Consider the following 27,239-nt stretch of genomic DNA (forward strand, 5'->3'; position numbering starts at 1 on the left):
TGCACACAATGTATTTTCCAAAAATGAACTCGGCACTAAAAGAAAGAAAGCAACTTAATTATAAGGGAAAGCGAGATAAAAATGCTGCAGCAAAATATTTCTACAAGTTAGAAACAGAAATAAACATTAAATATGCATCTCATCATAATTTGACTTTGAGCTCTGAAAGACAATATAAACAAATCTTGCCAAAAAAAAAAAAAAAGTATTTTAAGAACAAATTTTTGAATGCCTTTTCTCAGCTTAAATTTTTTTTAAAAATCATTTAATGTATTGGATAAAAGAATTTTTTTTAGAACATACAAGCATTTGAAATTAGTAAGAGATAGGCAAGGACTTTTGAAAAGTCAATGAAAACATATTTTTGCAATACTTATTATTAATATTATTACACTCGCAACTGAAGGAATTATTTACTGATTTATACTTTTCGTCCTGTTGTGCTTTTCACCCCCCCCCCCTTCATGAAAATGAATCCTGGAAATTGGTAACATATATTAAATGAAACACATGAAAAGTTGCTGTTGCGAGAGAGAGAGAGAGAATGAAAAAAAAGAAGAAAAAAAATTAGATGCAATACTTTTGTAAAATTATTAAATAATTTGATTGAATTTTAAAATAAAAAAGAGAATTAAACATTAAACCCTCAACTATAACTAGATCACAATTTGCAAAATATGAATACAAACATATAAAATACAAATGATGAATATTAATTACAACAATGATGGCAGTAATCATACAAATTAAATACAGAATAATAAATAGATAAAACATACAATATCAGCAAAACATAATTTCTTGCATCACAGTTCAACCATTTATAACTTTTCAATAAGTTACAATTCTGGTTCTCAAACTGTATGGTAAAATGTATTCCTTTTTTAATGATAAATAAAAATGATATGACAGACATTGCCAGGAATTCACAGCAAAGACAGTTTGGTTTCAATGAATAACTGTGCTATAAGATGATTAACGAAACATAAGATGTTAATTGTAGAATAAAATAAATTTCTTATTTTAAAGCAGTGATTTTCAATTTGCAATGTATTCATTTTTCAATTGCCTTTAGCAATTACTATTTATGATTAAAAATATCATTAACACTAAAATGAATTTTTGACTTTTTAGCAGCAAAATATCCTCAAAAGCATGAAATTGATAAATGATAAGATTTCTTCAAAGATTTGTAAAATTAATTTAATATATTTTATTACTTGTAGTTATCTTTAATTTATAAATAAATACAAAAACATAAATTTATTTTGAATTTTTATTATTCATATCTCACAATTTTAATTAATTTCATTTCATTTACATAATGAATATATTAATTATGCAGAAAATGAATACACAGAAAAAAAAAGATTGAGAACCACTGCTTTCAAGAAACTTAGTTTATAATTAATTAATAAATACTTATAAAGTAGTGAATTATTCAGTTAAAAAATCTAAACTGTAGCAAAAGATGCACTGCTTGAAAAAAAAAGTAATCTATTTACAGAAAGAGGAATGTCCATATCTTTAACATACAATAAATGCAATTTCTTATATTTTTTAATCTAATCGTAATCTTAAACTTCACATAAGTCAAGGAATACTTTGAGAAGTTAAAAAGAACTGTGAAATGAAAAAGTAATCGCACATGCACACACACACACAAATAAAACATCAGTTTAAGAACCATATAATGGCAGTGTTTCACGAACAATAAAAATTTACTATATAAAATAAACAATATTGCTATAAAAAACTGTTAAGAATGAATACATTTTTTTTTTACATTAAAAATTAAGACACTTTTTTAAGTTTTGTAGGTGGAATGTCAATATTTAAAGAGTTGTTCTTTCCATATTTTAATTTAATTCGTTTATACTTTACATCTCCGACCCGTTTCAAAAATTCAGAGAAGTCTTCATCATTTACATAACGGCTATCAGGTGCACTAGGCTGATCATACACTTTATAGGAGTCCGGTGAATTCCGTTTTAATACTTTAATGTAATGATCTTCATCAGGTCTACGATGATGATGATGATGGTGGTGTTTTTTATGTTTGCTCTTTTTCTTCTTATATCTACTACTGCTATTGCGGGAAAAGCTTTCATCATGCCTGGAATTGAATTTTTCCATACGTTCAGGGTTTCGGAGCCCAAAGGGATTGGTAGATGAATAAATAATGCCTGAATAAGTTCTTTTAATACGAAGAATCAGTTTTGAGCGTTCACAGGAAGGCAAATTGTCTTGTTCGGTCGCCGAAACCGATTTTATTTCATTTGGTTTATCACTTGTCCACTTGAGTTTAAGGGTGGACGGATATGAGGGTTCTTCTACTTCTATTTGCCCATTCTTTTGTGAAAGACTATGATCCATTAGGAATTCTGTCTCAGGTGAAGGAGTTTTTTCTGTGATTGCTCTTAAAGTCTCTTTCATCCGTGACAGAAGCACTTCTGAATATTCGTTTCTATCACTCATGGGTTCAAGAGCAGGCAAAGATTCTTTCTGATGCTCCTCAGAATCTAAAGGTAAAGACAAGTCATCACTATTTTCTAATCTAGGAAACAGATTGCTCTCAGGATTGTTATCCACTGAAACAGGTGTTATCACAGCATCTTGTGTGGTATTGAAGTCCATAGGGAAATCGTTACTCTCAGAGCCAATTCCCGAGTCGCTTTGATATTTGTTGTTCACTGGCAGAATAGGTTCCCTCGGAACAGCATCTGAATCACCATTGTCTGAACTGCTACTGGAATCTTGGGTAATGACATTATCGATTTGAGAATAAAATATCTGAGGGCAGCCTAATGGATCTGAATTGTGATTTACATCTGCAGAAAATACATCTGAACTTTCAAAAGACATAGGATTTTGATTGGGAAAATTTCCAAATTCTGAAGTGAATTTCTGAGGGTGATTAAGAGATTCAGGAATTTGATAGATAATATGCTGCTCAATTTCTGTATTTGGAGTTGGGGGACTGAAAAGAAGTTCATATGGTTCATTGGTTGAATTTTCAACTTCAATATTGGTTGGATTTTCGACACACTTAGAATTAGGGGATGAAATCGAATAAAACCCAGCCTCCAAAGAATCAGACTGGACCAAATGTGGTGGTTGACTATCCAATGCACTTTCAGAAGATGAAGTTTCATTTATTTCACAAGAATCTTGGGATTTTATAGAACTTTTTGTATCATCATTTTCTAACATAGGTTCATTCTTTTCATGATTTTCATTTTCAGTCTGTTTGTTGTCATAATTATTTGGTATATTTGTCACACTACAAGACTTTTTATCAATATCAGTTTGATTCTTTGTATCCATCTGAACAGTAGAATTCTCTTTCACTTTACTTCTGGCTCTCTTACGATTCTTCACCTTTTTCTTTTGAGTTTCTAACATAGGCATAATGTTACGACGTGGATTACTGGTTGATTTAGGATCTGAAAAAAATAATAATGCTCTTATTTATAAATGCTTTTGTAGAATTGATTGCAAGTTACAAAATGGAATATAGATATATTTTACTGCACAAAAAATTATATCATTAAAATAATACGCACATGTTTATAAAAGAAAATTAACAATAAGAAAACAAAAGTAATATGTGCAAAATCTTATTTTATGTATCTTTCTTTCTGAAATCTCATCAAAAAGAACTCCACTACATCTTTTTTTGGAGTGAGAAGAGAAGACAATTGTTAAATAGAATAATGCAAGCTAAGTAAGGAAAAAAAGAATGCCCAAACAGACTTGCAAGTTAATATACATATTTTTTCTTTCTTTTATAATACTCAAGCTAAAAGGGGTCATCAGATGGAAACATATAACTTATTAAATCAGTATAACACACTGATTTTCACTGAAGAATAACTTCAACATGAATTTTTAAAAACTTGATATCTTGTGTTAATTTATTTAATTTTGCAGTCGTTAATATTTCATACTATTAAAAAAAACTAAAAAATAATAATCTTTTTAACAATACTTTTAATGTATGGCAAATTTAGACAGTAATTCAATTTTTAATAATAGATAAATATTTCTGATTTGTCTATAATTAAAAAACAACAAATCTAAAGAACATTACTAACATTAACAAATCTAATGTTATTATTAACATCAACAAATCTAAAGAATTTTTTAAAAGTTATTTTTCTAATTGTCATATACACAAATCTTTTTTTTTGGGGGGGGGCTTGATTTTTTTTAAATTATAAGAAAAAAATAAAGAAATTTTTTTAAAAGATTGTAGTTTTAATATAAGATATAGAATTATTATTTGTTTGACATTTTGAATTTTTACTTGTTTTGATAGTATACTAATAATAATTTTATTTCCTCTTTTGCTTTTAGTACTTTTATTGAATATCAAAAGAGCTACACATTATTTAGATATGCCACAGAACTGGGGGGGGGGACTGAACTTTATAAAGTAATTGAACATGGTAGTAAGCATAAACAAGAAGCAAAATAAGTAAGATTAACTGAACAAAGAAAAAAAAAGAATAAATTTATACAAAAAAAAAAATACTTGAAGTATTAAAAATATTGTAGAATTATTAGATTAAAAAAAAATCAAGCTCAAGAATGATAAAATGTGATCTCTAAAACGCTGAAATTCTCTGATTAGTAAAAAGTAATCAGGTTAGAAAAAGCTAATAAAAATTTTACCACTCTTATTAAATATAAGAGCACTGAAGTATTCAAAATCTTCTGTAACTTCTTTAAAATGCTTAAGTAGTAAATGAATGGCACTAAGTGTATGTATTAAAATTTTTTTATTTCAACATTAAATTATTGATGTACATATCGAAGCTGTTATTACAATTAAAATAATTTTTTAAACAAAGGTCTTCCTTTAATAAACAATTTAAAAAAGGGAAGTCATAAAACTTTATTTTTCTAATTTATAATTACCCTAACACTATCCTTCAATAGCTAATTACTGAATTTTTAATTTTGACCCAACATTCTTATAAATGCAAATAATCACAGAATTTCAGTAACATATTTTTCAAAAAATTTCAATAACATATGATCATAGTTGCCAAAGGAAAACTAAATCATTAAATATTAATACATTAAGAAAATATACTGCTTATTTTAATATCATTTCATTTTAAATTCACATAAGTATTAAACATATGAATCTTGGAATATCATATCAATTCCCGACTGAATCTTTTTGTTATGAATATCCATATATATTGAAAAATATTTAGAAATGAAAGATTAAATCCAGTTCAATCTAATTATCTCTAATGATAAAAATAAAAGATTTGATTCCAATATAATACCATTTATTTGAGAATGAAATAAAAATGGGAGAAAAATTTAAAATATGTTACTTACAAATCCTAAGTCCTTCAAGTTTCCAAAAATATATAAATTGCATCAAAAATAAGTTGAATTTAATTTCCCCAATTATAACAGCAGGAATGTCTTATTTTCTTTATAAAATTTTTGTTGATACGGAATTTCACACGCATTTTAAGCATTAAACTGGTGATGCTGTAATAAAAAAAACAGCCTAAACTTGGTAGCGGATCGTGAATATAGATCAGCCTTTTCCTTAATTTAATTTTCCTTTTGAAGATAGGAATATGATTTGACCTCCCTTGAATTCAATACAAAGAGCTGTTAAAATTCTAAAATTGAGTAAAAAATAAAAATTATTTAAATAAAATAATTTCAAGATAATGAAAATTGATATGCAAGAAAATAAGTATTCAATACACTTACCAGAATTATTAGTAAGCATATCATTTATATCTACAGGTTTCTCATTTGTGCTGGCTTGTTTCTTAAAACGATTCAGTCTGTTGTCAGTTTCTCGCAAGCAATATGCTAGTCTTGATTCTAAACTATACTCATGTTTTGGAGTTTTAGTACTGAAAGCACCACGACCTCGTCTGCAAATTTAAAAAAAATTTAATGTATTTTTTTATTGAAATGCTATTTAATAAGGGATAACAGTGCTATGCATACCCTCCAACATTGGTTACTCAGTAGTATTTCTTACCAATATATTACATAAAACATAATATTATCAAATTATTAAAGAATAGATATTTTTAAAAAATTTTAACTAGTTAATTTTTAATGTTAATTAAAATTATTTAAGACATTAATTATTGATTAAATATATAAGTAAAACCATTTTTTTTTCAATCACAGCATACGATTTTGTTGATTAAATAAATCAATATTATTTGTAAGACATTTACAATTTGTAATTAAATAGCAAGCACTTTTGTTTTTCTTAAGTCTTCATTGCTCAGTTTAGCATCATAACAAACTCCCATATTCATTTTTGTTATAAGGAACAACTCCAGATTTTTTTTTTTTTCTTAATACTTTTATCATCTACTATGAATGAAGATTTGACAAAAGATTATTTTCAGCATATTTTGTAGTTTTCCATTACATACATGTAACTTTCACCTATTTTCCATAACTTTTTATAGCTGAAAAATTTCATTAAAAATTAAGATGCTTCATACCAAAATGGCCACATTCAAGCTGCAAAATCTTTTAATCCATGGCATAGTAATTTATATTTGTATTACTAACATTTCTCCAGCTGTTTGTTTTATTCTGAATAATTTACATAATTTTACTGAGCAATTTTTATCCTTTTTTTATTTGAAAAAAATTTTAATAAATTTTTTATTAAATAGGTAATGTTTTTAATTATTTTAAAAACATTACCTACTACTTTACTGTCAATTTATACAGCTCCTCTAGTCACTAATTTAAATTATTAAACAAAACAGGGTTTTCAAAAATTTACAAGTTTCATTTTAAATAATGAAATTATTCTTAAATACTTTGAATACAAATAAATCCTAAGTAAGGCCAGAAAAAGATCTCACAGATATAATATAATTATTTTTAAAGTGTTTATGTTGATGATGATTATACTACTGTTGGCAAGGTCAGCAAGTATAAAATATCATGATGATATCATGTGAATATATGAACAGAAATAAATAAATAATAATAATAATAAATTGTTTACTGATAAATGTTTCTTCCTTTACTAGTGACTGCTGCTTCATTAACAACTATAGCCTCAGGATATTTACATTTTTAACATTCAGACATTGACAGATGCCAACAGAAATCTAGCAACTGTCTATTCATAAAAATAATGGTAAGTAAATGAATATATTAGACTTTAATTACACAAGAGTCAAATTTGATCAATGTACTTCAAATTCTTTATGGTTCACTTTTCAAAAAGAAAGTAGGGTCATTTAAATTTATATGAAAGATAAAATATACAGGGATTAAAAAATAATAATAAAGAGTATTCTTATAACATAAAAATATCATTCTTCCTATATAAAAATATATAATGCTTTTATTTAAAAACTGCAATAAATTATTGATTTAATTTTAGCCTTTAAAAGAATAATAGGACAGTGCCTATTTCACCTTTTTTTTTTAAGAATCTTTTTTGATTTTCCCTCTACTACAATTATTTCAAAGGAAAATTCAATGTTTCTTTAGTTAAAAAATTATAACACCATTAAAAATTAGTTAGAATATCTTTTTAAAAAATTAATTCAGGTCTTTTTCAATGAAGAAATTCTTTATTTATAATGAGAGAAAATAATATTTCAAATAAATGTTTGCTACAAATATACTATAATTATTTGGAATACTAATTTCTTCCATTTTTTGGATATTTATTATGAATCAAAATACAATATAGTTAATAATTATGATAACTGAAAAAGTTGAGATATAAATGTTTCATCATGAATTTAAGATTTCTCAGCCAATACAAGCTAATATGGAAATTTGTAAAATAGTTTCTTTAAATTTTGCTTGAATCATTAATAATTCAGATAGTTTATTTAGAAGACTCATTTTTAATGGATTTCATATAAATTACCATTAACTAATAATTTCAAATGAGTATATGTATAAAAAAATTATATATATTTAATAACACAGTAACATAAAATTATTTAACAAGAAAAAAATAATTATAAAGTAGAGCAGATAATTAAAAAAAAATAACACATACTAATTTATTTGGAAAATTAAACTTCAAAAATAAAGATATTCCTGTTTTTGAAAACATCTTAACTCATGTAAAACCAAGTTTTCGGTCTTTCCTTTTTCAACAAAATGCACTATTTTTTTTTTCAAAATATCTATATGTTCTTTTCAGTTGCATTTACCAAGACAGATTCTATTACAAATGATATATTTGTATTAATATAATCAAAAGAAAGTCCATATAGCTTTACATTGTGACATAATTCATAATGAGTGGGAGTGGAGGGATAATTTCAATGATGCTTTTTGTTGAACTTGGTCTCTATCGATAAACTTTTGCATCTAGGGTTTTTTTTTTTTTTTAAACTGAATAATTACAAGAATATGTAGAAATAATGATTTTTTGTTTCTTTTCTTCTAAAAAAAACTACCAGGGAAGATAAGATTTTACTGAAAGAAAGCAAGTCGTTGGTTTTGTTCTGAAAAGAGGAGGATCAGAATTGTTTCAAAGAGGAGGATGAATTTTATTGAAATACTAATGCCAATTTTAAGTGCAGATTGCAAAAAAAAATTTCTATTACAATCTCCAATACCGGTACTTTCGAGACATTTGAGGAAAAATAAAGAATAGATAATCTAATTTTATGCTCTCGAGTAAATAAGAAACAACAAACAATGATAGAAGTTGCAGAAGGTTTTCGGGAAATATTCAGAATCCTTGAGGTTCAGTAGGACTAGCTTCACGTAGAAGAAGAAGAAGAAAAAAAAAAAAAAAAAAAAACCTCTTCAAAGGGGGTGGAAGACGAAAAATTCAAAAGATATAAAATACTTTATCATCATGGTTAAAGCTTTAAACACACATATTTAAAGGGAAAATTATTTCAGTATAACACTCCTCAATAGATTAATCTGACTTTTTATCATTTTCTCTCCAATTTAATGCTAAAGTGGAAAATTTATATGAATAAATCTTACCTTTCACAAGTTTCACATTCACAGTAGCAATTATTATCACCAAAGAAATCTTCACCATAAAAACAAGTAATCTCTTCACCAGCATCTATGTCCCTCAATACTTCAACACATGCACTATCACGTCCAGTTGGAACAAACTATAAAAATTCAATACATAGTAAGCATAACTATTTTAAAACAATAAAGAAACCAAATGTATTCCTGTAACCTACATAAGTTGGCAGTGTAATTTGAAAAACTGTGCTGGCATGGGTGGCAAATGTGCAAATCGTGTCTAGTATATGCAATACAAATTTTAAATAGCTAACAGCTTTGAATTGAAATAATTTTAGAGTCACTAAAAGAGTACTACAAACTTTTTGAAATGAACATGGAAAATGAATTTAGTGGATGACATTTTCAGAGTAAGAACTTACAGAGATATCAGATACTATGACAACCAAGTCCAAATTTATCAGATGATTCATTTTTTATGATTGAAATTTTTTTTATGATTATTTTTATGATTGATTGGTTAAGTCTTTTTTGAAGCTAATATAATCTTTTGGCTTCCTCTTGAAAAATAAATCATTTTATATGATCCCAAATGGATTAATATCTGGTAAATAAATTGACTAATGTAATGCATCTGGATAATGATTTGTATATTAATAGGCAATACAGTAGCTGCTCCTTAATGTGAACATTTTAGAATTTAAAAAGTTTGATAACATTTATCGCCTGACAATAATAATCAACTATTTTTTATCATATTTAATTTAAATTTGGGTTTACCAATGATTTATTCCAAACATAACAAATAAAATAATTATTAATTGTTGCTTAATGACAACTATTCCGAAATGGTTTTCTTATATATTGTTCATACATATATATTTTTTATTTGTAGAACAATGATGATGGATTTCAAAACATCAAGGGCTTTACTCATTTTAGCATTTAATGGAGGATTTTTCTTTTCAACACCTTTACTCTTGTCAGAAACTAAAATGTTTATTCCTCTAGCTCACTAAGTTTTTAATTTTTCACAATTTTACAAAGAGGAGATTGTGAAATATTTAATTGTATTGTAACATTTCACTTTAGACAAACTTTCATAGTTGATAAAAATTCTGATTTTATCTTTAACATTCACATTATTTTTCTGCCCCCCCCCCTGTTTTGCTTTCATAATTCATTTAAAGGCAACAATGATTTATAGCTGTTCAACAGGTTTCAAGCCAGATTTGGCAGCATAGCTATCAGATAAAATTAATTCAAATAGCTCTCCATTGCTTTCTTACAAGAGAAACAAAAAATTCCATTATCAAAAATTATTAATACTGGATGAAAAATGAAGAATCGATTAATTCTCTATAGCAAAAAAACTGATAATATTATACAATGTTGTGATCACACCAAAAATATATTTTATTTATACATTTGAATATTTCAGTTTGGGATCAGAAGATTTAGATAATATATAGTGAATGATAACATTAACCATAATCACATTAAGCAACATCCACTGTAATTTGTATTCCAAACTCACTTAATAGTGTCAATTGTTTTTGTTTGTTGTATTTGTCGGCTGTTATTGCATTTTCATCAACATCATAAATACCAATTTCTAACAATAAAAATACAATCTCCAGGTTTGGTTTGGACGATATGTAAAAAAATGAGAGAGTTTAACTGTTATTTGTAGCAACTTCTAATGGTACTCTGAGAAATCATTTTAATTCAAAGTTGTAGGTTATTTGAAACTCACACTGCATTTGATAAATACAAACCTTGCAGTTCGGACGACAGTCATGATTAATAAAAGCTGCAGGCCCAAGCCAAAGTTGAGCACAGTTTTTTCTACAGGAATACATAACACTAAAATCATTTTTTCCAGGATGAAGTAATTCTGCTTCTTCCTTCTCGGTCAGTTCAGCAATACACCCAACAAGGTAATGCATCTTATCATTTTTATACCTGTAAAAATAATTCAGAAGAGGAAAATGAGAAACATTCTTAACATATTTTATTTTTTTAAAAAATAGCTAAATAATATACATAAGATTCTCCAAACAAATATTCTGAAATTGAAAGAAAAAGTTTTCAAATAATTTTTTACTTTAATCCATGTAACTTATGAATTATAATTACAGTTACTCACCACTTTTTGGTTGCACACACTTTAGCTCCAACATTTCCTTCCAAAGAATATCTTTCACAAATGCAAACACGAAAACCAGATTCTTTATCAAATATTCGTAGGTACCTAAAAATCTAAAATATAAAATAATACAGATTAAAATGAACTAACATAGACTTTTGATAAAAAACTAAAACCACTAAAATTCAAATTTGAAATTTTGTAATAAGTGGAAATACTTTCATTAGAAAATGATATTTAAAAGCAACAAGAAGTATTTTAGAGAACTTTAATAATTTCACAGAGCAAAAAATTCTATTTTTCAAAAAATTATTTTAAAATTTTCTTTAATGCATTAAAATTTTAATTTTATTTTATGATGATATGTTTTGATTCAAGCCTTCAACTCATCTTGAAGCCAACTTTAAAAAGTTTCTAAAAGGCAATTTTTCTTAGTTTTTTTGATAAATATAAAATTAGAATCTAGTACATACAACTGGGAACGATTTTAAGATCAAGAGTGATTTTAATTAGGAGACATAGTTTAATCACAATTTTTTTAAAGTAGCCCAATTTTACACAAACAATCATCACCCAGATTTCAAAATAATAAAAGTCCTAAAAAATATGCCTTTAAATTGAATGTCATATTACAAAAAAATTGCATATCTACTTTAAGATTGCAATTTATAATATCTGTAAAAGCAGTTAAAGAAACTGATAAATAATAAAATTAATCTTAATAAATTATTGAATGATAACTCAGAAGCACATTCCCTAGAGTATATTTTTTAAGAAAGAAAATAGCTTATGGATTTCTTGCATAATCTAAAACATAGCAGTAGAAGTCCAGTTATATAAATATTTTATCAAATAAAGTCACTTACATGATCTTTAAGAGTTGCTTGTTGACTCCTAGGCTTTGACATCACAAAACGTGGGAACCAATCCCACGCTGTCAGTGCTTTATAAGCTTTTTCATAATCTTGATCATTTGTAAAGTCCATCAAAGCCTGAAGTAGTTTACCTCGATCCACATCAAAAGGTGTAAAGCTGAAATAAATAAATTTAAAAACTTTTCTGCCTGCTTTTTTCAGACATAATACAGGCTTGAAACAAAGAAAACTGAATTTCATAAAACAAGGAAGTTAAATATAACCACCACCAAGAAATAAAGTAAGTATGATTAACAGAAAAATAAAATGAATACATTTACACAAAAAGTACTTGAGATATAAAAAGTATCGTAAAATAAAATATTTAAAAGAAAATTAATCAACTAAAAGAATAATAAAGTTTCAAACCAAAAACATTGAAATTTGTGTTAATGAGAAAATATATCAATTCAGCTTTTACTTTTGCAGGATTTAAGGAATTCATTTTATTGATACTTGCATATTAACCAGATACAATTTATAAATTTTTAGCTTAACAACATATTACTAGTGAACTTTAGGCTTAACCACATATCACAAGCGAACTTAATCAACACAATACCTTTCACTCTTTCCAACATGGGTCATTAAAATTTTTGAGATATAGTGAAAAAACACATTCAATGTGATTAATAGGTTGTAAACAATGGATCACAGACTGATTTTTTTTTTTTTTTTTACTTGCCTCCTTTTGCATGGTTGGTGTCCTCAAACGAGGATGCCGAATAACTAGAGCAATCTCTGTGTAAATAATCTTTCAAAATTAAATGAATACCTTATGACAACAGCAGCAATTATGCATTTTCAGGTTTATGGACACTTTTTATCCATAATCTAGGTAATTTAAAATATTAAATATACAAAATATAATATATTTACTATAAAAATTCTAAGCTAAATCTTATAAATATAAATAATTAAAAAATAAGAACTATTACAATTTAGTATAAATTATAATTTAATTCAACTAAAAATAAAAACTATTTAATTAAAATGCTAAAAATAAATATTCACTATTAAATTTGATTAATTAGGAGTTAATTTTATTAATTAAGAGAAAAACATGAAATAAAAATAATTAAAATAACTTATTATTTTGCATGAAATTTCTCAAAGCACGTGGGAGTGTCTTTTTGACCAACACATAGCAGGAAATCGTTTTGCACACTGTTCATGTTTTGTTCATGCTTTTCATTTTCAAGGGGGGTCTTGATGAGCATATGTTTAACATTTTCTTTTCTTTTTTGTCTACTTTTTTTTAAAAATCTTTTGCTGCACAATATTTCCATGCTATAATAATAATTATAAGTCAATAATAATAATTATGAAAAAAAGTTTAAATAAAAAATTATGGCTGCATAAAACTGAATATTTACAGAAAAAAAGATAGCAAAAAATAAAACAGAACATAAAGACGAAACATAAGTAACAATCTAGGACGGGGAAAAACAAACAAACAAATCTTAAATATGGAATGTTTTCTGGATTCAAACATGGATTTCTTTTTCTTGAATGTGAAGATAAATAAATAACCCCCTCCCCCCAAACACAGAATCAACATCACATCCTTCTCTGCAAAATTACAAACTGCATCTTCCACATAAAGAGAGGCAAACTAAAATAACCGACGTCCTAGATAGGTGGTGTCCTCAAATGAGGACACCTGTGAATCAGTCAATTTGGGTTGTCCTTAAATTAATTTGAAGATTAAACAAAATTATTATTTAATACCTCATAGATAATTTAAGAAAATGGGGGATTGGTTTTGAAAAAATTTCATTTCTTAAAAGATCAAAATTTAACAAATTTGAGGCAAAAAATCAGAGTATTCTTAACATAAAATTAATGCTATAGAAGAATGAAAATTGCTCATGCTGACATCTATTTTTCTAAAAGGAGACTATATGCTATTTTTCCAGCATTTTTAGGATTTTAAAGCCGATACTTTTTTTATAATTTTTTTTAATTGGTGTCCTTTTTTGCGACCACCACCCCAGAAAGGATTAACACGAAAAAACACAACACCTTTGGCAATTTTTTTTAAACAAAAAACTCACTAGTTGCAATAAATATGACATCTTTAGCAATTTTTTTTGGATGCTTGATTGCTGGCATTCAGTCAATATACAAGTATTATTTTATTTATATTACATAAATGGTCCACTGCTCTGATGATTACTTACTTGATGTTCATTTTATGAGTAGTGAAACCAAGATAAGGATCAAGAACTAAACTTGTTGCAAGATCATCATGTTCACAAAGTACTTTGGGAGTCATTCCCGTAGATGGTGTATAACGAGAATGATGTCTTGAACCAACTTCCACAAGCATTTTTACAGGATTTTACTTAAACTGCAAAGATGAAAAGATTTCTTTTAAATAAAAGTATTGATTTCCACTATTTAAGACACATAATATACATATATATTGGAACCATATTACTTCAGTTATACAATAAAAAAATAAAATAAATTGAGGTGTATATTTAATCTTATTTTCAAGAAATACAATGCCGTAGTAAAAGATTCTTATATATGTTACTGCTAAAGTGTTAAAATTAGTTAATCTAGCTAGATAATCTGCACATTACATGGAAATCGGATTAACTATGGCAATCTGTTAGAGCAGAAAATTGTTTCATTTCTCAAATTATCTATATAATCTTCACATTACCTACTAGACACTTATTAATCTGCACATTGCATACTAGACACTCATAAAAATTAAAATCAGATCTTTACAAGAACAACAACAAAGATTATGTGTGCTTAAATTAAATGTTGTTTATTTATCTTTTAATTCTAAAGAATCAAGTTGGTACAATTGGACAATTAACACATTAATTGATAGCATCAATCGTCAATTAATTTAAAACATTCAATACAAAGAATCAAATGGGTTAAAACATTAATGCAATTAAGGAAATTGACATAATGTTATTTATTTATCTTTCAATATCTAAAGAATCATGTTAATACAATCAAGCAAATAACAAATTAATTGAGAGAATCAAACATCAATCAATTGAAAAATTATAATACAAAGAATCAAATGGTATAACATATTAGTACATTTAAGGAAATGAATTTATGAAACATATGATAAAATTACGCAACTTATGAGAAATAAAAATAGCCAATGATAATTAAATGCTGGTGAACCAAACTAACAATGGAGGGAAAGGGGGAAGGAGGTGAGAAAGGAAATGAGAAAAACAAATTTTTGAATTTCAATTATACATAAGCCTCTAATGTGCACATTACCAAGTTAAAATAAGGAAAACTCTTGATTCTACACCTTATTGGAGCAAATCAATTAATCTGCAGATTAGTTAGGTAATCTGCACATTAACATCTTTCGATCTTTAACAGTAACATATGTACAAATAGAAAGCATCAAATTACTTAAAGTAAATATATTTCCACATATTATTTGAAGTAAATATACTATTGTTTTTTTAAATAAAATATCATTATTTAATAATTTGTTTGCTTATAATCTTTATTTAAAATTGTAAATTTAAAAAAAAAAATGCTCATCATAACTCAAAGTTCTAAAATTTCCTCATGGTAAAAATTCCTTAAAAGTATCATCTTTGGAAAAAAATTATATATTAACAAGTTTCAGATATATTTCAAGACTAATTACATATTTTCTTTTTAATCACTATTTGTTTAACAAAGAATATTTGTTATTTCTATTTATTAAATGCCCCATTTTTAAAACAGGTTCTACTCAACATATGACAAGTTCTGTTCTGACTGAAAAGTCATAAATTTTATATTATTTTTCAGTGTTATTTTATTCTAATGTTTAGAATTATTCATGACAAAATAATTCTTAATAGCAGTGACTGAAGGGTTTAGGCAATGTGATGCAGCAAAACACAACAAACTTTTTCATTTCTTTTAGGTAATTTTCATCTAAATGTCTTGGAACATGTTGAAATTTTTTGAAGTGTCTCATTTTGAACCTTGAGATGAATTTATAAATGATAGCATTATAAACAAAAAGTAATATCAATTGCTCCTTTCACTTTGTTCCAAATAAGATAACACAAATAGTTTAATTTCCATTCAATAGAATAACATAAAGACAAATAAAAGTGTTAAAAATACTATCTGTCACTATCATAATATATTTATGCATAGGAATGAGATTAAGTACTGAAATCCTTCCTTTTTTTCCAATAATTTTTTTTTAATTCAAAGAACTGATATTTGGAACCATGTACATACAAATACAATACATATTCAAAGACATACTTAATAAACATATAAATAATTCTACATAAATAAATTTCAGATGAAACTTCATTGATAGTTGAAATATTAACTTTCATGTAAAATCTGATCTGTCAAATGAATTTAATGTTCTCACAACTCAAACAGAAAGCTATTAATATGACAGCAGCTTCAAAATTCACAAAATTTATTTAAAAATTTCAGCTAATTGTGTAATGTTTTCTCATTGTTTCATTTTCACAGATTTCATTTAACATCTAGAGGGTTTCAGAAAATGGTTTTCGGTCTTGGTCAGATATCAAACACAGTTTGATCCAAGATTTAACATTGCTAAAAGCATACACAACAAATAAAATTAGTACATATCACATAGGAAAACTGAAAATCAACTTATAGGTTATTTTTTGACTTAGTGTGAACTGAAAACAATAAATATTATAACTGCAATTTCCTTTAAGCCTTATCTTTGATGACCAGCAAGTGCATTATGAATCCTGATTTTGTTCAATTTCAATTAAATATTATATCTCTCAAAAAATTTAAGTAACAAAGTGTACTAGGTTTTATACTTATGTTATTTTAAAAGATTTATCCTTGATCTGTTTGTTACATAAATTAATATTCTTAATAAAGTTATAGTTTCATGATATAAAAAACATTAAATCTATCTTTTACTTGTATATTGTCTTAAACAATACTGTTGCTTTTTTATTCTCAGATAATTAACAAAATCTATCTTTTTTTAGCTTTCAACAATAGAATAAAGTTATACAAATAAATATTTGATGAAATATTAAAATTGTTTTAAATTTATTGAAATAATAAAGACTATTATAAGAAATATGTAAAAAAAATATCAAAATCCAGGAAAAAATTATATAACAATTGGTATTGTTAAAATGACAATATTTTGAAATAGAAAATAGTGGAAATGTCAGTTTTGTGCAATAATATTTTTGAGAATTATAGCAAGAAAATGCCAAAATAATGTTAAATTTTAATTAATTAATATTTCGAAAGAGTGATGCATATTTTCAACCTCTAAAATATATTTGTGCCAAAGTTGAAGGCTCTGAATCAAACCATATGATCAACAGAGTGTTAATAAATGCATACACATTCTCATGTATGATTAATAGATATATATGCTAATTCCAGAAATCTTTTGATAGAACTAGAATTTAAAAGCATATTCTAATTATGAAAGCACCATGAAGCTTTAAAACTTAAGGAAATATGCTCAGAAAATGTAGTAGTTTTTTTATTCAATTTTGATAGTAACTGAAATCCAAGAATTTGGATGAAAATTTTGCACTATTTCTAAATTTAAATACAATATTTTTTAGTAATAATATACTTTAATTTCCAAAAACAAGGAAAAAAAATTTTTTTAAACTTGTCTTATACCAATATACTATCCTTAAAACAGTTGTAGCTAGAAACAAAACATATCGCTAAAAAAATAAGCCGCTTCATTTCTTTATCAATTTTTAAAAATCACTATCAAGTTACTGCCGCTTCACTTTTTATAAATAAATATAGATATAAGCAGTTATATGCCTGTACATTAAATTTTTCTTTTAATTATTTTAGAATAACTAGATTAATAATAAAGGTAATAAATTTAATTTAAAAACTACTCTGGGGGAAAATACTATCAATCACCTTTTAAAGAACATTAAATACTTCTTTTAATGGGATTTAAGATTTAATTGGGAAGATTTAAGATTGGGAAGTCAGAGGTTTTCCTTCTGTAGTCCAAAGGGCTGAAAATATTCTTCATAGATACAGGAAACTATAGACTTCCACACATAATATGCAAGTAACTATGCATTAAATAAAAAATAATCTCCCCCCCCCATCTTCTCCAGGCTAATCTAGAATACTTTGCATTAAACAAAAATAATGAATGGTATGGAAAAATAACTCAAAATAATATATATTAATTTAGAAAATATACAGAAAATCAGTGAATGATTAATATTTCAAAAGTTTAAAAAAGAAAAAAGTTTATCACAACATGAAAAAATATATAAAAAGAAATTATACATTTAAATTGGTTTTCAGAACTAGACAATTATTTATACTACAATATTGTTAGTTCAAACAAAATGCCAAAGTATATTTGTATCTGTATTTTTAATGGGAATATAAATATATTTTTTCCCGCTACTAGTAACATTTTTTTTGTTAATTCACTCAAATTTTCAAAGCAATGCGAGTGATTTTCCAAAATTTGTTTTCTCTCAGTTTACACCAATATTTTCAGATTCAATGAAGAAGTGCATAAGAGAAATACAGTATTTTTTAAAAAATTTCATCATGGCTTTTTGATTTGTGTTTTTTTATTATTATTACTTAATAAAAATTTTTGGAAATGGGAGCATTTTAATCAAGCATTTCTCTCCTTTTTAAATTCTGTCACTTAATCAATAGTTTTCCAGAATTCAGACATTACTTTTAACCACATATTCAGTTCATGGTTATGATTATACATGGGGATGAGAAAGCATGATCATAGACGGAAGTGAAAAGGAGAATGAGTAGAAAATTTCCTTTACAGGAAGAATTTTCTGAGTATTTATTTGGTGCTAACAAGATAGAAAACAGAATCATTATTGAAAATTAAAAGTTATGATTAAATTAGTATTGCTTCCTCATGATTACAGAAGCTTTGAAAAAGATGGGTAAAAGAAAAAAAAATTAAAAATGCATAATTTAATACTGAAATTTAATAAAAAAATTTACCACATATCTAATCAATTTTAAAGTTTCTTGATTAATATGATTTACCATGTTGTTATAAATAAGCAATTAGATTTGGTCATAAAGATAGTTTTATCTTTTTAAAATGAAAGCAATAAATATGTTTAACTTACTAATTCTTCCTAGTGTTTCAATACAAAATAATATACAGTAATTTTAAAGTTTAGAATAATTTAAAATATGTATTAACAATTCAAATCCCTAATCCTTCTAAAACTTGAAAAAAATTATATAAATATTACTCTAATTAAAAAAAAATTATAATTTCACAACTGTAATGAAAAAAATACAAGGATCGATATAAAATGACAGCTCAATATTTATTACATCTTCTATTAAAGTAATCCCCTACAACCACAATGCACCTTTCTGAATATTTTTCCAATTTCAAAACATAGTTTAAAGCTATTTTCATGAAACTATTTACAGACTCATGTTAAATTTTCTTTTAATACATTAATGGTTTTAAAGAACATGATGAGGTAATTTCAACCATGGGAACATGAAAAAGTCACAAATTATCGTATCTTGTGAATATGGAGCATGTGGGGCTATATATGTTAGATTTTTTTCAACAACACATACATATATAATAATGCTATTAAGAAATGGCACATTAAGATGCAAAACATTTCAAATTCAGTCATGCATGAACTGATTCATGCAAACACTAAATTAACAAATTCTTTATTGATACTGTTAAAAGTTCATAATACATGCACTCTAACATTAAAAGAAAATAATCAACTTTATCTTGAGTTTTTAAATTTAATCTTCCACTTTCTTGAAAATTTCATATTAATTGACAATTCTTATTTTTGATAAATAGTAATTTTTAAAGGATGTTTGTAACATATTTCAATGTCTTTGTAACGAAAATTGCATTAAGAAAAGAAAATTTAATGTATGTTCTTTATTTAACTGCATTCACCATTTTGAAAATTCAATAAAGTTAAAATTCTTATCTCTTCACAATAAACTGACTTCATATTATCTTCTGAAAATAAAATAATAAAATCTCTCAAAATAATAAAGATGAATATGCGTATGTAACATTATTTTATGTGAAGCAGAATGCAGTTTGAAGACAGTGAAGATACTTTTAATTTCGTGACGTCATTTTATTTCATTTTGTAGAAGCAGGCATATGTACAAGCGATGAGCACACAGAAAAGGAATGAGGGAAAAGCTCTTGGACATTTTACCCCTGGTCTTATATAATTTTTTTTTATATAATTTCTTTTGATAGGTCTTATATAATTTCTTTTGATAGGCCTTATATAATTTCTTTTGATAGGGAAAATATTTCTTTACAGTGCTAATGTATTATGAGATTTCAATAGGGATTTTCGTTACACGCGTGGACAAGGCAGGGAAAACACAGGGAGATTTTAAAAAAGAATTTGTCTGATCAGCGGTATTTTATCTCTTCAAGCGCAGTGTGGGAAAGTTAGATTTTAGCTGATTCAACAATTTAACAAAGCTTCTCTTGAATTAATTAAGTAGAGACAGTGGAATTGGACCACGAAATAAGAGAATATTTTAGAATGAAGTTACTATGGGCTAAATTAAGATAAAATCTTGAAAATTAATTAAATTGAAATTAGAGTTAAAATATCATTACATGTATGTATTGTCACTTTATAAACCACATCTTTTGAACTATAGTTACTAATTTTGGCACATATATACCTTGGAGGATAGAAATGTGCAACTAAAGAGTGATTTTTTAGAACTTTTAATTTAATTAAAATTATGTCAAGTATTGAAATTTTTCCAAAATAATTTCTGAAAATTTTACTGCACAAACATAAATTTTACAACATTTCAAAAATTAAGAAAATTATCTTTTTAATAATCACTTGAATATTAAGAAATTCTTAATATCCCCCCTCCAATTTCCAACATTATATTATAGTGTATATCCAAATTTAAAACATTTTCATAATTTCTTGCAATATTTAATTCCATGATTTTCTTTCAGTGTAGAAAGATAAAGAAGAAAGCTCCTGTTTAATAACTGTGCAGTTTACAATATGAATAAAAATAGTGAAATTCAGGAGATAAATGAATCGTACATTTATTTTTTTGATAACATTATGTTGTCATGGGAATGGCTCTTCATTAAAAGGCTTACAAAATGAACAGAACAAATGCTGTTAAAATAATACGACATTAATGTCTGACAATTTGACAGAATCTCAGATTTGAATTTATATTTAACTGAAACTAAATGTAGCCAATCTCCATGGCCAACCAGCTTGTCACCAAAGGCAACTACAAAGTTACAAATATTCTTAGTAAGATAGTAATTTCTAGAATATGTATAATTCTAAATGAATTCTTGATAATTTTTTTTTATTACAGTAACATTTTCTGTCTACAATTTTGATGCTTTTTTAGAAAAAATTTTTTTTATTCTGCCAATTTTTTTGTATAATATTCACAATTTTTAAATATTTTAATAGTCCCTTTTGATGAATTTTTGAAAAAAAGTTTTTTAATACTAACATTTTTATTCCACAAAATTCTTATTTTATGAAAAAAAATTAATAGCTTGTATAGTATAAAATCCAGAAAATCTGTAAACATCAGAGTGCTTCAAAATGAAATGAGTTTTTTCCCCCTCAATTTATCAAAATATTAAATGATAATCAGCCCATTATCGAAATTAACGCTTTCCTTAATGACTGAAAATGAAAGCAATATCAAGATTTCTTTACTTTCTAAAATACTCATTAAATAGACAATTTATTGCAAGTGTATAACAATCTTTTTAGTAAATTCAAAAGATAACAAATGTAGAAAAAAATTAAAAAATGTGTAACACATTTTGCATTTCATTAATAAGGAGCAATTCTGCTACTACAAAAAAATCACTCATTTTAGAAGAAAAGTTGCATTCAAATCCAATTTGGTACTTTTTTTTAAACTTCACAGAAACGCAAGATGCATTAAATTGATTTTAAAGTTATAAACCAAAAGCTTTCAAAATTAAAATGACTCATTAAGATGGAATGACTGAATGAATCGGTCTTTATGATACAAGGGCCAGGATTAGTCAAGCTGAGTTAGCTTAGTATGATGGACTAAACATTATGGACATTAAAAAAATCAAGTATATATATAAAAAAAATGCTAAAATACAATAGTTACGAAGTATTGATTTATAAGGAAAAAATTTACTATTAAAAAAAAACAATTTCACCAGTCAGACTGTTTTAATGTTTTCAATAAGATATGCTTGTATTTAAAAAAAAAAAATCACAAATTGTTTTCAAAATAGGTAAAAAAAAAAAAAAAAAAATGCTGGATCAATATAATTTATAATAAAACTCAAAAAGAATTCCAAAAATACTAAAAAATAACAATACAAAATTCTTTTATACCATTGCAACCAATGAAACAATTGTTGCATTCCAAAGAACTTTTCATAATCTGTTTGAATAGAAATGCATTGATTTTACCATTTTTTTTTTTAAATTATTGTACCATTATTCTTAAGTCTCCAACCAATAGGCCAGACAGACTAAGAACCCATGTTGTATCTGGCCCAATGGAATGTCATTACTCACCTAAGTGATCAATTTAGTTAATAATGCTTCCTTTCAGATAATTATATAATAGATTATATCATATATTTACTATTAAACTAAACTATAGTTTAAAATTGTGCATTTAAAGTATGCTAAAGTAAGAGCTGTCAAACTTTTAACTCTATAATAAACAGCATACGAGCTGGACACAGAAGAGTTACAATCTGATTATGATACTATTTTTGATAATCTGATACTACATTCAAATAGAGCTAAAAGTACTCAAGCTTTATTTCGGCAGAAAAAGAATCCATCAGAAACTTGCACTCTCTCCAAGATAATCTGCTGTGTGCTAAGGTCTGTTTGAGCAATTTAACATTTAAAAAATAATAAAATCACCCAAATGAATTTTATCTTTCCTCTATGCATTCCTAATTATTCAAAGTTAATAAACATAAAGATGTATTTAAAATCAATGTAAAAAAGGACAAATAATAATTTCTCAATTTATGTCATTGCAAGCAACATCTCTTGAATAACTTCATATCCAACAAAATTAAAAAAGAATCAATGCTTAGTGTAAATGTTGATTTTCTCTTCAAATGGAGCAGTAGAGACGATTGTTCTTTTTCAGTAAAGAAAAACATTGATACTTACCAAATTGAACAAATATATAAATTGAAAAATAAGCATTTTTACAAAATGTCCAAATACTTACCTGATAACAAAAATTGATATAAAAAGGTAACATGTAAATTTTGTACCATAATATAGCTTAATATATTATGAACATAAGAAGAAAAAAAACATATTAAATTCATATAATTTTCAAGCCTTAACTATTGAAAAAAATTAATTGGTATGATATAATCACAGAAAATATAACATTAAGAACTAGGTTATTTCAAAAGACATAGAATTTCCATCATTTTATTCATGGATTTGGTGAATGCCTTCAATTTTAAAGGATAATAAAAAGAAGCAAATTTGGAAGCAATTAACCTCAAATTAAATTAACATAAAAAAATTACTCTGATAGTAATTAGTAAAGATAGTCCATATATGTGTCTGTGTGTGTTAATTTTAAAAAATCTGGAAAGGATAAAATGACAGAAAGAAAATATGAAATTAGACTAATACATTTTATAAGATTAAGTGCTGAAGAAGCTTAACTTGAATTTTGAAAATCAGTTCAATATTTCCAAATAAGTTTAATTTTTTTATTCTAACTTATTTTATAAATGTTTCCAATAGTATACTAGTAAAATGTGGCATACAGCAAATTAAGAGATTAAAAGAAATCTATAAAATATACATACCTTAGCAAAAAAAGGGAAAAAATCACAATAGCAAAGATCTATAAAAAGAAATGAACAAAATCAGTATTGTAATATTTGTTATAAAATACATAGTATTCCTCAAATAATTTTTTAGCAGATTAACTGTGATAAAAATAAAGTGTAGAAAAATAAGTGAAATAATCTGCATCAGAATTCTGTATGAATAGAATAAAATAAAAAAATATATATATTTGCATCTCATTTTTATAAAAAAATTAAATTATGAAACATGCAAATTTATAAAGATTTGTTTAATTTAATATAATGAAAAGAGGAAGAAAATCGTACAATTTTCCAACGTATTCTGTAACTTTCATAGATCGCAGAATATATATATAAAAAAAAATGTTTTGTCATCATTAAGCAACAGTTATGTGGCGTAATAATTAAAAATATTTCAGACGATTTTTAAACTTATATTAAGCGATCAACAAAAAGTATGGGTAAAAATGCTTGAAGCGCTTAACGTACCTGTTTAAAAAATAGGAATAAATAAACATCTTGTCAGTAAATTTAGGCTCCATGTAAACATCTCATGACGAGTGTTAATTCTGTTCAAAGAAATAAAAAAATAATCAGGTAAATTAATAAATATCGTCAAGTTATTCCCCATAAAATTATAATAATATGATAAACAGGCATATACCTTTTGTGAGTGTTTTGCTAATAACCCAGTGTTTACAAATGTGAAATATCGACAGAGATTGCTTAGCAGTCCTAAGCGTCATTCGAAACTTTTCATCGAAAGACGTTTTTTTACTGTGTAATAATGTAAAAACATACAGATATACAATAATATATATTTGTTTATAACAAGTGCTTTTTATGACAAATACTTAGATAAAACGGAAAAATATATTTTCTAGAGCAAGGGGATTCCAAAACCATCTGGGAACCTCTCTTTTTGAATGAGCATCTTTTCATCTTATGCGATGAAATACAATTCACCTACTTTGATCTTTATAATATAGAATGATACACTCTTTTTAAAAGACATAATTACTTAATGTACCAATTTGTGACAAAAATATGTATGTAAGCGTTTGGTCAACTCAATTGCATATTACACTAGTTTATTATAATATTTCTGACCAATAACAATCGTAGTTCAAGGAACTCGTATGGCAACGGCTGTTTTTGATTAACAAATATTGCCAGATATTTTTTTAAATAAGGCCAACGTGGAATAGAGAATATCGGTTTTAAAAAAGAAAGATTTGTGTTAAAAATTAAACTCTAATGAAGATAAAATAGTTAATCGAATTTCTCATAGTATTATCTTAAAAGGATTCAATAAAGTAGAAATTTCTAGAATAGAAAGAAAATATTTCAAGTTTGCTCATGTACTCCCTTCACAAATTTAAATAAAGACGATAATAATGCAACTAAAAACATCGCTTTTCTTCATTGTAAAAAGTCAAATAATAATATTCCATAATTGTGATCTGACACAAATTAATAGATTGAAGAATCACATTTGCATATGGGGTACAAATTTCACAAACAGGTTCACATGAAAAGTCCTAGAATATTTTTGATCTTAAACATAAATTCAACATCATTTATGTATAAAAAGTAGTCTTTAATATTGATCTTGATAGTTAATTAAAAGGTCAGAAGCACAATTTTTTTCTTTAAAATACCTCGCAAAAATTGAAAGAAAGTTTTTTTTAAATTATTTCATCTGGAGAAGAATACAATCTTCAAAGACCAGTTTAGACCACTGTGGCCTGTTGGCAAGGTCTCGTTTGCAATATCGGAAGGTTCCAGGTTCGAGAGTGGATTCCACCGAAGAATCGTGGTATAAGCGGGCCTGGTACACCTTAAATCCTCCATGGCCAAATGTCTTCCCGCTGATGTGGTGGGGAAGTTTGGCGAGGGGGTGCCGGCTTAGGTGTTATCCTCGTCGTCTAACTACTGCTCAAAATTACGAAGTCCGTCCTAAAATAGCCCTAGTGTTGCTTTGAAAAGGGACTTTAATATAATCAAAGATAAATTTAACATTATTTCGGGAAGAACGTAGCAAATTTGAATTACGGGCAGATAACTAGAACGATAACAGGCTGGCACCCACTTTACTAAGCTTACATGCAGCACCATTGGGAGAGTATTCAAACTAAATGAATTTGGGAATCATCAGACCCGTTTATACGATGATTCTTTATTGGAAGAGGGGTTCGAACTTCCTGATGACGAAACCAAGAATTATCTAGTCACCGCAGCCCGTAAACCGCTCATTTAAACCAATTACAATTCACTTGTAGTTCCGAACGCTAGATCGTTTGGTTGGCCAACGAGCGTCTTATCCATTGGACTAGTGAAACCCTGAAATTGTATTAAAATAGTACTGGATTATCGGTTAAAGACTTCGGTTTCATGTGATTCTGAATAGTTTTTTAAAATTAAATTAATTCTTTAAAATTTCAAAAAAGTTTCTAACTAGGAAAGAAGTGCGAGTAATAACAACTGTGCTATGGGAAAAATGATGCTGATATAATAACAGCAATTATTCGGATATTGGGCTGGAATATAAGCTTATTTCTTACTACTCAACTACTAATCTGAATCACAGATGAGGAAAGATCCCTTCGGGTTTTTTTAAGCATCAGTGCTGGGCTTACAAATAAAAACTTTGTTTAAAATTTTGCTTCAAGAACTGGTTTAGCTTGAGAAAGTTTTATAACAACCAATGGGAGTGGTGTCCCCATAAAAAAAACTGTTATTGAGTATCTAGGATGTTTCTGTTGAATAAAACTGATTTCATCATTTACATTGACATTCTTGTCATACTGTGTTAAAATTATTTCTAAGTGTCTAGAAAAATAAATGTTGATAAATAGTAAATACTTTTTTTTAGTTTTTTGAATTAGTGAGTACATTGAAACATACATTTGATCATATTTTTTCAAATAATTATCACATATATTTTATCTCTCTCTCTCTCTCTCTCTCTCTCTCTCTATATATATATATATATATATATATATATATATATATATATATATATATATATATATATATATATATATATATATATATATATATATATATATATATATATATATATATATATATATATATGTATGTATGTATGTAATGTGTAAATAAAAATTATGAAAGCGTGATTTTGTTTGTTTTCCTTTAATGATTTCTACAAATTCAAATGAAATTATTTATTCATAAGGTGCATAGATTTAAAAAAAAGGTATCCATACCTTTTACATTTCATAATTTGAAATTGTAAACATAATTTATTCAATATATACTAATTTGAGTTCCATGTTCTTTCCTCTGAGCAAAC

General features: G+C 26.1%; 1 protein-coding gene across 1 annotated transcript; it reads right to left on the reverse strand.

Moving 5' to 3' along the window:
• Nucleotides 1–1,342: 1,342 nt before the first annotated feature.
• Nucleotides 1,343–25,046, reverse strand: LOC129983978 (histone-lysine N-methyltransferase KMT5C-like). Its single transcript, XM_056093712.1, has 10 exons — nucleotides 24,585–25,046; nucleotides 24,410–24,489; nucleotides 23,918–23,955; nucleotides 14,235–14,404; nucleotides 12,004–12,169; nucleotides 11,138–11,250; nucleotides 10,767–10,953; nucleotides 8,995–9,131; nucleotides 5,749–5,918; nucleotides 1,343–3,446 (listed from the first exon to the last, which is right to left on the reverse strand). Exons 4-10 carry the CDS (start codon nucleotides 14,381–14,383, stop codon nucleotides 1,795–1,797), a joined length of 2,574 nt encoding a protein of 857 aa, XP_055949687.1. The 5' UTR covers nucleotides 14,384–14,404; nucleotides 23,918–23,955; nucleotides 24,410–24,489; nucleotides 24,585–25,046; the 3' UTR covers nucleotides 1,343–1,794.
• Nucleotides 25,047–27,239: the final 2,193 nt, after the last annotated feature.

The sequence above is a fragment of the Argiope bruennichi genome, chromosome 9 (assembly GCF_947563725.1).
Source record: "Argiope bruennichi chromosome 9, qqArgBrue1.1, whole genome shotgun sequence".
Taxonomy (NCBI): domain Eukaryota; kingdom Metazoa; phylum Arthropoda; class Arachnida; order Araneae; family Araneidae; genus Argiope; species Argiope bruennichi.

What these genes read in the sequence shown, in the direction of transcription:
- LOC129983978 (XM_056093712.1), bottom strand. Translation starts at nt 14,383, where the DNA reads ATGCTTGTGGAAGTTGGTTCAAGACATCATTCTCGTTATACACCATCT. An exon ending in AAGCAACTCTTAAAGATCAT is followed by an intron (nt 11,251 to 12,003) that starts GTAAGTGACTTT and finishes TTTATATTTTAG; the next exon opens with ATTTTTAGGTACCTACGAAT. An exon ending in GTGTGTGCAACCAAAAAGTG is followed by an intron (nt 10,954 to 11,137) that starts GTGAGTAACTGT and finishes TTATTTTTACAG; the next exon opens with GTATAAAAATGATAAGATGC.